At 40.8% G+C, this 12,438-nt stretch overlaps 1 protein-coding gene across 6 annotated transcripts in view; it reads left to right on the forward strand.

The window, feature by feature from the left end:
- The window catches only part of ELMO1 (engulfment and cell motility 1), a 318,734-nt gene that overhangs the window by 39,181 nt on the left and 267,115 nt on the right, over positions 1 to 12,438 (forward strand). For 5 of the 6 annotated variants that reach the window (XM_071804820.1, XM_065831560.2, XM_065831559.2 and 2 more), the window contains exon 3: positions 8,406 to 8,555. In XM_071804820.1, coding sequence (XP_071660921.1) covers positions 8,478 to 8,555 — 78 coding nt within the window. In that variant the 5' untranslated portion in view covers positions 8,406 to 8,477. Of the gene's footprint in view, positions 1 to 3,832; positions 3,852 to 8,405; positions 8,556 to 12,438 lie in introns of those variants that run through there. The other variant, XM_065831564.2, reaches the window with a different exon arrangement.

Below are 12,438 nucleotides of genomic sequence, written 5' to 3' on the forward strand. Positions count from 1 at the left end.
TATGTGACAGTATTGAAAAGGAGGATGATATCTGGTTGGGATGTCTCTGGAACAGTGGTTCCAGGCCTGCAGGTACACAGACTGAAGAGTACTCAGCAAAGCAGGGTGGCATCGATGTTAAGGATGGGCAGGTTTTTTTGGGGATGTTACTGTGTCCATATTTGTTTCCTTAGCATCTCTCTTTTCCTGTTTCCAAAGTGGTTTTAATAATGTCCATTAAAATGCCAGATTAGTCTCAACAACCAATATTGTTTGGAGATACAATCACTTTAGTGCAGAATAGCTCAAGTTATTCCACAAGTTTTAGCATAGACAAGGTTTCTAATATTAACTGTGACACGGTATTTTTTTTCTGGGTGGCCATCACTGTGTTTCCCATTTTCAGTTTGGTCGCTTTGCTGAATGTCCTTCAGAGAACAGGCACTGCAAGGTTTGTGAGTGCTAAGGGCAGATTGTTCTTTGTGACCATGAGAGTGTGAACTGGCAGAAATCTAAGAGTCCACAGGAGTGGATTCAGACACTGTATAGTGCTGAGAAGCCAGGAAAACGTGGCCTGTTTTGACTGTTACCAGTTTTGATGCACTGATTTAGGTAAGCATAAAAGAACACCTCTGTAGATGGAGCTGCTTTCTGCTGCAAAGATTACTGACAGGTGTTTTTTTTCCTTCTCTTGGTTTTTGTAATCTTAAAGGAGCACTGTCGATGCCTGAAGCAAAAGGCTGGTGTCTCCAAAACTTTTGTGTCCTCATTAGACCCATAAATGGTATCCAGTCTTTCTTCTACTGTTTCTGTTACTTCTTATGAGCATGATGAACATCAGGTTCTGCTTATGCACTGTGGAGTTTTAATGTGTCTCTCTTTTCCACAGTACTTTTCTTTGCAGAATGATTTCTTTAAAAAATAATAATTTGCTTCAACCTCAGACATCTTTGGGTTATTTCCTTTAGCATTCACTGATCTCTGCTCTCTCTTCCTCCATTTGACTGCTAACTTCCTGACTGTACCATTAGTTCCTCTGTATGTGTCATAAGCACTGATGGGGTAAAAAATTCTCTTTGTTTTCTTTTCATACTGCTGCTTCATCTTGCTTCTAGCAAGAAGTTAAGGGTTTCTCTGAACCCTGAGCTTATCTTCTTGTATCTGTTATCTCCTTTGGGATACAGCCAGTCATCATTGTCTTGATTCAGCCTCTGCTGAAGTGAAGCAATAAAGTGTTATCATCTTGACTCAAGTTGCTCTTTTGTGTGTCCTGTCTAGTCCCCTGATTTATCCAAATGCCAGGGAAGTCCCAAGTACCATAGACAGATCCGTGCTGGTGCTAGGAAAGAAAACTGTGACCTTTTGTTATTTTTTTTTCTCTTAGTTGTATTCTATTAAAAAGTGCTTTCCTGAGTCACAGCACTTTTGATGAACTTTCTTTACTTCTCTTCAATATATTTTCAGCCAACCTCTAATAAACTTATTCTATTTCCCATTACATTGGACTCCTTTGGAGCGTACTTAGCTTAAGCATTAAAAAGCAACTTCCCTCACTGCCCCAAATAAATTGTGCATCCATTCTTCTGAGTTGTAATATTTAGTATTACTTTATTTTAGTGATTATTTCATGGTACCAGTTTCCTCTTTTTTTTTTTTTTTCCTTCACTCAAACCTTCTTACTGCTGAAAACTTTCATTCAGTCCTTACAACCCTTCAAATACATCAGCACTACTGCTGAAATTGAGGCTTCTTTTTCCCATTACTTCCCTCCTACCTCTCAGGTTATGTGAGATTATCCTGAGAGGTAGGAAAAGAAAATTGTATTCGGCTGGACTTTAAGGGATATTTTTTGCTGCATGCTTCAGTTTAGAAACATCTGGAGTACAGCCTTATGTCAAGAAACAACCCCAAATGGAGTGGCAGGGCTTGATAAACTGTGAAAAGTTTAAATGGATTCTAATGTTTTATTCAGAGTAGTGTTTGATTTTGTTTCTCTACTTGATACCTACCATGGTCTTTAAATTCCATATGTTAGGCAGGTACTCAGCACCTTAGATAAATCATGCTTTTTCTGTGATGCTGTGTTATTTTTGGTATGGTGGTGATTCTGTGGTGGTGTGGTTTTTGTTAATTTATTTCTTGGAATAGTCTTTTGAATACCTGAGTTTGGTACTTTCCTGATCTCTGGTTTGAAGAGCTCAGATAATTACATCTTTAGTAAACAGAACACCTTTATCTGACTGGATGGTATATGAGTGTTAATTATATTGCCACAAGGATTCAGATACCTTGAATAATCAAACCCAAGTTTCTACTTCTCTCTCTTCTGAATTATAGATGTGTAACTAAAAGTTCCTTAGTAGAAGGAGTGCAATCTTCCAAGAAGCGGGGGAGTTCAAGTTAAATAAGTACCTGAATTTTTCTGGTATGCTTCAATATGTGCTTTAGAAGCAAGACCAGACAGCCTGCTCGCCTGTATTCTAAGTACATCCAGTCTGTTGTGTTTCTCTCCACCTTTTCAAGCACCCTTTAAAGCCTATTTTTCTCTCTGGTTTTGAAGAGTACTTTTTTGAAAGTGGGCCCGTCAATGGCAGTGAGACTTCAACCACATAAAATGCTTCCTAAGGAGAAGAACAACAAGACAACTGTGGGAAAGGTAAAATACATGGAATGAATTTGTGAAGAAAGGTTATGTGTATGTGAGAATGAGATTGGTGATAAACACTCCAATATTCAAAATCTTTCCTGGGCAGCTTTTCCAGTGGCAAAAAACATCCTGCTCTGTGTATTTCAATTCAAGGTTCCTAGATATTTTAAAGGGGAAATGTGGTATATTTAAACCCGGAGGGTCCAAAGCTAATCTTGTCATAATATTAAATGATGCGTTCCTGGGCTAATGATGCATTATTGATCAGCAGATTGTGGGGTCAGCATCACAGAAACATTCTTGTTGGGAAGCTGATGGACCGTTCTGAGCCGTGGTAGGGTCAGGTCTTCCTGCGGTGTCTGTGGCTGCTGCAGAGCAGGGAGCAGCCCCCCTGCATTTTCTGCTCGCCGAGATCACCCCCTCTTTCCCAGCACTTCATAGGATGTTGCTCATAGCTCCCGTGGAGCTTTTCTCCCCATTTGTGGCAGAGCATCTGTGAATTTTATTGACATGGGTCTGCTGGGTCTTGACTGCTGTCAAGTTCAGGGTTGAATAGCACAGAGTGCATAACAAAGGGAAGAAGGCAACATGAAAGCCTTTTTATGTACACAAAGTGTACATCCAGCCCCCTGGCTTCAGTGTCTTGTTTTTATTTCTTGCAGAGATGGTAGAGTATGTTTACAGCTCCTTGGACTCAGCTGTTCAGTCATGCAGTTTTAACTCCAAAAATAACTCTCTTGGGGGATATTAATCCAGCGTTGGATTATCTTTCTAAGATCGTTAATCAGACTTGGTCCCCGAGGGACCTTCCAGCTGAACTTGCCACTTAGTTTCCGCTCTCTGGGGCGACGGGAGCCGAGCGGAGGAAGCTGATGAGGTTTGACAAGAAGCGGTTACTTACGTAAGGTCCCGAGCAGAGGGACCTGTGTCCCTCTGCTCCCACTGCAGGTCCCTGCCAGCACCCGCTGCGTCCTGCCTGTGTTATTGCCCTCCCCTCCCTTCGCCTTCTTTCGTCATCCAGAAATGCCATGGGAAAACCTGCCTACAAGCAGGGGGTGCTCTGTGCCAGCTGCAGGTGATTCCTGTGTGCACTGCTTTTTGTCCAGGGAGGAGAAACACGTGCTTTGTTTTATTAAAATCTCAAATGCACGTGACATCCCTTCAGTCGCTTTTTCATCGTTAACTTCCTTACTCGAGCGGTTCGTGAAATGACCTGGCCTCCTGTGTGAGTATTACCTTTCCTCCGTAAAAGAAGAAATGAGCTGTTGTAGGCTGCTGTTTTCATATACGACTAGAACTGCAAGTCATATAACTCCTATTAGCCTGCATTTTTTCTTCTGTTTGTGGAGTAAGAATAGAGTTTATTTCTTGAGAGATGTGCTCTGATAGCTCTAAGTTATTTAACATATTTTGAGATCCTTGTTTGAAAAGTGCCAGAGAAATTGCAAAACAAGTTTAAAAAAAGAGTTCTACAGAGAACTAATTTCATACATGAATAAAATCCTGTTTTCCATATGCAATACATAGGTAGAAGGGGAAAATTCAATATGTTTTTACCGACATACATGCTCCGTCAGAGCCAGGCAGGTAAAATGAGAGCTTGTGTGTTTGTGCTGATGCATTTTTGCATTAAGTTTAACATACTTTGATTTCCAATTTGAGTGTTTATAACTCTGATTTAGTAGACCACTGGAAGCACTGCATAACATGGTTGAAATGCAGGAATGTACTGTCTGTGGTAATAACAATAAGTTGCAGAATTTGCACTTTAATGGGCTCATCTGTTTTAGTTGTGAAAAACCCTATTGATGCAAGGAAGTGTAGACAAGCGGTAGAGATATTTTGGCCAGGGAGCAGGGTTTCACTCAAATTATAAAACAGCATGCTGCTGAGCATGGAAGTTGCTTAAACCTCCAGGTTACAGCTGCGTGCATTCATTAGGGAAAATAATGGGACGTTGCCTTCCTTTTCATGAGACTCTTCCATCACTTCATACACTCGTGTCCTCACATGCATCCTGTTGCCTGGAGATTCTACCTTGAAAATGAATGTTGTAAAAATGAGTTGCAAAGTTGCTCTTACATATCAGTGTTTCTCAGATCCCACTGGGAGAGAAAAAGGGATTGCACTTGAGAAAACTCCTTGACTAGACCTTTTAGTGACGTCCATATACTTTTCACTGCTTGACTGCTGCTGTCATAACAAAAAGCAGTTCAGTTCTAGTTCTTCATTCATATCATGAAAATCACTTACTAAATTGGAAGCATTTCACACCAGGAATTGTGCCTTCCTTATTTTACTGGGCAGTGTCCAACACACTGTGTACCGCTGGAATAAATAGTAGGCAATTTGTAATTGTCAGCACTATAGGTTGCTGAATTTTCTGTGCAATCATAATTTTGTGATGACAGCTGTTTTGGCCTAAAACAAAGAATGCTTGTTTCTGGCATTGCCACATAGATAGAATGAGACTAAATTATCTTTTGGATCCTGCACTGGATTCATAAGATTGTAAACCAGGAAAAAAAGTTGCCACATTTGACTAGGATGTCACCTGAGAAACAGAAATAAATTTGTAGTGATGATTTTATATATGCTTTTCAGCATTCAAACTACGCTGATGTCTCTTGAGTTGGTCTTCTTCTGGTGAGAGAAGTGGAACTACATCCATTTGTATTAGTTAAAGATCTGTCACTTTGCTTTGTGTTTTATGACTGTATAAGCATACGTATATTAATAATTATAATTATGTAGGAGATCTGTGCTAGCCTGCATTAAAAACTAGTCACATTGAAATTATCTTCTGAATACTGTGGCAGAGTTCTCTTGCACCTTGCTTTGGAATGCAAATGCGTATTTTCCATAGCTGAATTTGATTAACTTACCATCAACTTCCCTTAACTCTTCTTGCTTAAACCATTTGCTTTCTTTCTTTCTGCATGACTCGATTAAGACGGACCACAACTCATTAAAGCAAAATGGGGGTTAATGCCCATGTTTGTATGTGAGAATGGAGGTTTTATGCAAATTTATTGCTGTGTGATGTAGTTTTGCTTTCGTCATTGTGGACAGTGATCATGAATCAATGTTTTTTTCTCCATTCTTTTCATTGTGAGCTCTGGAGTTAGCTAAACTCCTAGGAGTTACCTTCCGTTTGCCTCGCGGTGAAAGGTGACGGTGCTCCAAATTGGTTTCCTGTCTTCCCAGTTAAAAGGAAGTGTTTTTGCCCGTGCATTAGGTGGATTCTGTGGTTTTTATAGGTCTCCTTTCTCTCTCTATAGATATGTGCCCTACAGGTGATATTTTTTTTTCCAATGGAAACCATAAAAGAAACAAGATGCAGGTTGAAACAAAACTGTTGAAAGCAAGGGCTTAGTCGTCTGAAGCTCTCCTCAGTCAAGTCTGTCTGGCAGGAGCTGCTGCTGCTCTTTTTTGTGTTGTGGCCAGTGAACTCAGATTCTGGCTGAGGTTGCCAGCATCCCTCCTGCCAGGGATGCAGTGCTGTGCCAGGGCACGCCAGGAGAAGCCTGTCAATCTGGCACGGGGTCAGCCAGCTTTGCTTAAGCACTACAGGAGGTTTCATACCAAAATATCACCAGGCTGAGACTGCCGAGGACTGTTCTGCTGAGGAGGTGGGAAACACCATCACTGTGAATGAACGTGGGAGCAAAAAGGCGAAAAGGTCTCGGTTTGAGTGTTGAGGTGGATTAACAGGTCGTTGCTGCCAATAAGTCTCTCTTCTCTTCCCCTGCCACGTTCCACCACTGTTTGACTTGAATGTGGTAAAAAACAGATGACTGAAAATACTTGTTTTACTGGTTAGTTGAGTCAGGGTAACGCTCAGGGGAGAAGGAAATGGTGGGAGCGTGAGGTGTCAGGGGAGAAATGGCGGGAGTTTCACATCCGCTCAGGCTCTACGCGGGAAAAGACACCCAAAAGTGAATGACTGGCTCTTCTTACAGACCAGCAAGCCAGTTGCATGGTTTAGTTGTGTTTATTCCTGGTCCCTGTAACATCTGCCAAATGTAGACGATATCAGTGTGTTTCTTAATCATGCTGTTTAGTCTTTCAAGGCACTTCCTGCAATCCAGTCTTATTTATAGACCGTCCATTGTCTTATTTACTGCCTTGTGGTTTGCTTTGTGGTGATGTGCGATCCTGTCGGCATCGGAACTGCCATTGTTGGAAATAAATTACTGGAGTGTTAAAGTTGGTAAATTGCTCTCTTAGTCTGTGTCGAGAACCCTACGTAGAATGTAGCAGGGCTTGCAAACATGAAGGGCTGAGCCTTTGCAGAGTAGACCAGAAGACACACACGAAAAAAGGAAGAGCCATATATATACATGAAGACTGGACAAACTCCCACTTGTTAGTTGTGTGAGATGAAGGTACAAAATCTTTCGATAAAGGGATTTCATGATTTTGTTCAGGCTGATCTGAGTTCATGCTTCTGTTGCAGTTGCAGGAGAAGGATGGTTAGACTGGCTTAAGCCGAAGTAGCAGCTGAGGTGGTCAGAGCCTTTTTTTTCCCTGTATCTGTCTGTCACTTTTGAATGTCTGGTATATACTGTCAGCTCCTTTCTTGCCTTAGCTCTTTCAAAGGGTACATGTGCAACCATGTGTCCACGCTTTCACCACTTCCTTCTCTTTTCTGCTAAGAAGAAGTGGGACTGCACCTCTGGGGGTTTCTACAGCTTATCTTGTTTTGTCATACACGATGGCTTTCTGCTGGGTCTGGGCAGAGCACGGTGAAACACCGCGGTCGGCGCGGAGGGCTGGGCACAGTGAGCGGGAAGCTGGCAGCCCGCAGGAGGGTGAACGAGTCACTGTGCCTGAGAGTTGCAGAGCTTTACTACTTCAGTGGCAGTCCTGCTGCCACCCAGCTGGGAGAGGGATGCAGAAGGCTTGTTGGCGAGCTTAGAAGCTTGAAAAATGTTTGTTTGTTGTTGAGAGGTTACAAACTTTGAGCCAAAAGAGACAGAATTAAACTCTGCAGAAGCTGAGGGTTTGATTCTTTCCTCCCCCAAAATTCACAGATTGCACTGTTTGACATGAGATCCTATTGATATACGTATTGTTGCGGAACTCTGATGTTCTATGTAGCTGATTATATCATTGTGAATGTATACTCTATCCTTGTGTATTCACATATCTGAGGTTTAACATAAAGAAGTATTTATATATGAGTATCTCTGGATCCGTTAGGTGAGGATATGTGTGTGTATGTATATGTGGAAACTGCTGTGTTCTGCCTTCTTCCTGACATCCTGGTTGCTATAGTGCAGTGATCTATTTGTGAACACCCAGAAGATCATTGCTATAGTTAAAAGAAACAGTGTTTCCTGGCCATAACTTCCTGGGCAATCTCTTCTGGAGCACCAGCTTTAACCCATTCCACCACCTTCCCTGGGACTTCAGGAGTGACACTGTAACAGGAGGTTTCTTTAGTTCATCGCTTTTCCAGACCAGCACATTTAATAATATTTCAAAATAGTTTGTCTATTTAAATCTAATGCATGCCTGTTATTCACCGTACATTTCAGTGCTTCAGCCATCTTTCTAACAGGCTGTCGAGCTGTGCAGTGTGTTGTGGCATTGTGTCCTGTGTTTGCTTCTGGAATATGTGGCATTCTTCTGCTCTTGCACATACCTACACACATCCATTTTCATCCACCTGCCCAGCCAGGCAAAATGTAGGAGACCAAACGGCAGCGCTGGAGTTCTGTCTGAACTGCTGTGTGTTTTTTTTTATTTTATTTTTTTTTCCTTCTCTCTGCAGGTGTGAATGAGAGAGACTCTCTGCAGTATTTAGTGTCCAGTTGTGCTGGCTCCGAAGAACAGCAGTGTCGCAATGCCCCCTCCTGCTGATATAGTGAAGGTGGCGATTGAATGGCCAGGTGCCTTCCCCAAGTTAATGGAAATAGACCAAGTAAGTGCCTGTGTTCGTGTGCTCCTAGTAAATAAGTTCTCTGCTTGTGTGTGTGTCTCTGCATTTATGTTTACTTGGATGCACAGATATGTGTCTCTGAGTTTATGTCTGGTAGATGTTTTTGTAAGGGGTGTAACCCTCTTCCTCTCTTACTGCTTAATGCTTTTGATGTGTTTAGCTTTTTTTTTTTTTTTTTAAATTTGCTTCTTCTTTTTAAATAGCTGCTTAAACAAGCCCTTTACTGCTTGTTTGACACACTTAACACTTTTGTGCCTTAGTTTGTTCTACTGTAAAACTGTTGCAATGTTGTTACCTTTAGGTGGAAAGTCTTCACATTTTTAGTCAGTGCTTTGCATTTGGGGTACGGTCATACTGAATGGCTGCAGCAAGTGCAGATTTTGAAACTTAAGTAGTGATGCACTGTGAGCAGGAGGATCTTTGCTGTTCCATACAGGGATCTCTGGTTTTGTCCTGTTTAGCTGGTTATTTCTTATGCAATGGCCCTGTGGACTAATTGGAGGCAGTGTACAGAAACTAGGAAATTCAAAATTGTCAATTAAAGACTCTTTGTAGGAAATTTTGGGGGGAGGGGATTGAGCTGGGGGGAAACAAACCAAATCACGTTTCACAAGTGCTATATTTTATGTTTTGGGCTCTCTGAGATTGTTTTTATATCACATGTATTAATATTAAAAGCAACCTCTTTAATATTTAACAGCTTATCTATAACGTTTTGAAATCATACGGCATGTTACCTGTTTAGAATAATTATTATTTCTGTAAATAGTATTCAGAGTGAAGGAAAGCATTTCATAATGTGCTTTAGACCCTAGTGTATCTGGGGACCAAGTACATTATAAAGTTCTATTGGAGAGGAGAAAATTTGAATTCGTGCTTGAAATGTTTCACTGAAATGAGGTCCTAATTTCTTCATGCAGTGTAATCAGTTTCACTTCTAGTTAACCCTTTTGTGGCATATGCCTGGGAAGTTCCTGTGTGAACTTTGGAGAAACATGATACTAGAGAGCGGCTGGAATAACAGCAGCAGGATTTTTAGGCACTCTGAAAGCCCCTTTAGAGGAAAGGGGAGTTCCCAAGCTGTTAGCACTTTTTTGTGTGTTAGCACTGCCAACCTTTTCCGTGTTCATTTGCTGACATTTTTTAGTAAGTATTTATCTACAGATACAAATCTCTTGTCTTCTTGGAATGAAGAATGTTTTACTTTTTTCTTCCTATATAACAAATGGTAGACATTGTACCCACTGTGTTCAAGGAAAGATGAATGTTAGTCATGATGAACTACAGCTTATTGCTACTAAGTACAGTGTGAACAAAAATGAACAAATATTATGCAGTCTCCTTCCAAGCAGCAGTAAAATAATACCAAAATGTTTGGTTTTAATTTACAAAATGGCTTAAAGTAACTCTCCAAAAAACCTCATACCTTATCTGAAATATTAGCTTACTGTCAGGGAACCTTGTTTTTACCTTCATTATATGCTGGCTTAAGTCGGGTAGAATTCTTCCAGCTTAGCTTGCCAAGTTGCCTGCTATATTCCTCATGGCACTGAGTGGAGACAAGGAGGAAGAAGAGGGGAGATCATGTTGAAAGGGAGAAGCCCAGCAGCAGCCTGCTCCTGATGCAGGAGGCAATGGGGGAATGAAGGTTGAGGATCTCATCTCTCACCTTTCTGACATGGAAAAAACAAGTGTTGTGAACAGAAATGAAGATGGTGGGGGGGGAAAATCTCTTCCTAATACCCATACACACAAATCCACACATTAGCCTTTTCCAGGGATGGGAGAAATATGGGAATGAGCCCTGAAAACATACAGGGGACACATGCTTCTAAACACAAAGCTCTGTCTTTGGTTCACTTAATGCTAACTTTTCCCAATCTGTTTCTTTTCAAACATCTATGTAGTTGAAGAGCTGTAGTGGAGGAGATGATTCATACCTCAGATGGTGAGCTGTCGGGGATGATAAAGGGGAGGAGGGAAAAGGAAGGCAGAAAAGAGAAATTATTTGCCGATTGACCAGACATTGCAGCCAGTGCCTGTCTCCCAGGTGGGATCTGCTCATTCGAACACCATTTGACTTGTATTCAGAAAATCCTAAAAACTGCCTGGCAGTTTCCTCCCTCTCTGATCCCTTACCGGTAAGAACAGTATTTAAAAGAACAGCACTGTATTATTACTTTGAAAAGAACAACAAAAAAACCTCACTGTAGCATGACGCAAGTTCTTTATCTTTCAGAGTACTGAAGCTGTTCCAAATATTAAAGTACAAATAACATGTAAGACATCAGAGGAAAATCTGGATTTTTTTTGTTTTTAGGTTGTTTGTTGTATACACTTAGTAGCATTTATTTAAATTCAGTTGCACAGTATCCCAATTCACCTGCTGTGTTCAAGCATATTTTGCTTGACAATGAAGAGAATAAAATATTTTCAAAATGTGGAAATGTCATTGTGAAACCATAGTGATTGACAGTGGTGTACTAGGAGGTTTTGGGCCTGAAAAGAGCTGATGAGTATTTTTGTCACCAAGTGTTATTAAACTGTACATTTAAAAAACCTCCCCTTCAGGTGCATGACTTCTGACAACTTGGACTTCATGAAGCACAGAGTTTTTTTCTAGTTCATGCTTCCTGCTACATTTCTGTAGGTTTGTCAACCTGGGTTCATCAATGGTGGTGTTAGATTTAATAATACAAAATTAGTCTCACTGAGTTAGACTCTTTGCTTGCACTATTAATACATAATTAAATGCTTTTCAGAACCAGCCTCTGTGCCTAACCTTTCTTCTCATTCATTGAAATGTACTATTTGACATCAGGGTTTTACAACTGCTTTTTTCCTGGAAAGCTGTTTTAAACAAGGAGTGCAAAACTGCATATTATTTACTGCCCTCTCTCTCACCAGGTGAGAATTAAGTCAGTTGCAGCAATTGGCTGTTGCATGTATGCATTAAAGCTGATTTTAAAGCATGTACAATCTAATGTACTTTTCTGCTTTGTCTTTGAAAGATGGACTTGACTGAATTCAGTTGCTTTCTTCCAGAATACTTGATTTTTTTTTCATTTGTGTTTCCCCTCATTTCCATCACTTTCCTCAATTATAAATTTGAAAAATAACATCTAGACTCTTCCCTGCTGCATAAATCCCTACGGGTAATATTTGTACCATGTTCGAAATTAGTTTTTAGTGAAAAGATTTTATTATGACTTGAAGAGCAGGATATAGAAATGATCTTCCGAATTGAAGTCTTCCTGTCACGTAAGAGGAGGAATGGAAATGGGTTGGTGTCTGAATTTGCACTGTGATCTTTTTCTGGACTTTTTAGGGATACAGTCTGGGGAAGAAATGAATGGTAGATGCTGAGTGCCTGGTACGTTCTTCTCCCAGTCTTCTGGCTGATAATTCTGGAAGATGTTAAGAGTGGAGATAGATGGGCTCTGTACAGATGAACCAGGGTGCCGGCTACTGTGTCCTGACTTCTTTTATTTATCCCAGAAATAGCCATTTCATAAGAGGATGTTATTTCTTGTGTTCAGATGAAAATTTGCGTGCTTTAATTTGTGCCCATTATGTATAACTCATTCTCAACTGTTGGTGTTCTTCTGCAGCACAAACTATTTTATGTAAGCCAGTGCTGGTTTTAGGTTACCTGGATATTTTGTTCAGTGGGTTTACAGCTTCACTGTTCCTGCTGCAGGGGAAGCAGCTTCCAGGAGAGGCACAAGGTGGATACTTGGGGACAAAAACTATTTTAGCTCTCCCATTCAAATCCACTCATGTGTTAACACAAGTTGTACTGAAACCAGATTTCTCTAAACTCGGGGGCAAACTTCCTCAGCATTGGAGGTGAACACTGTTCCTA

Source organism: Patagioenas fasciata, chromosome 2 (genome assembly GCF_037038585.1).
Source record: "Patagioenas fasciata isolate bPatFas1 chromosome 2, bPatFas1.hap1, whole genome shotgun sequence".
NCBI classification, from domain to species: Eukaryota; Metazoa; Chordata; class Aves; order Columbiformes; family Columbidae; genus Patagioenas; species Patagioenas fasciata.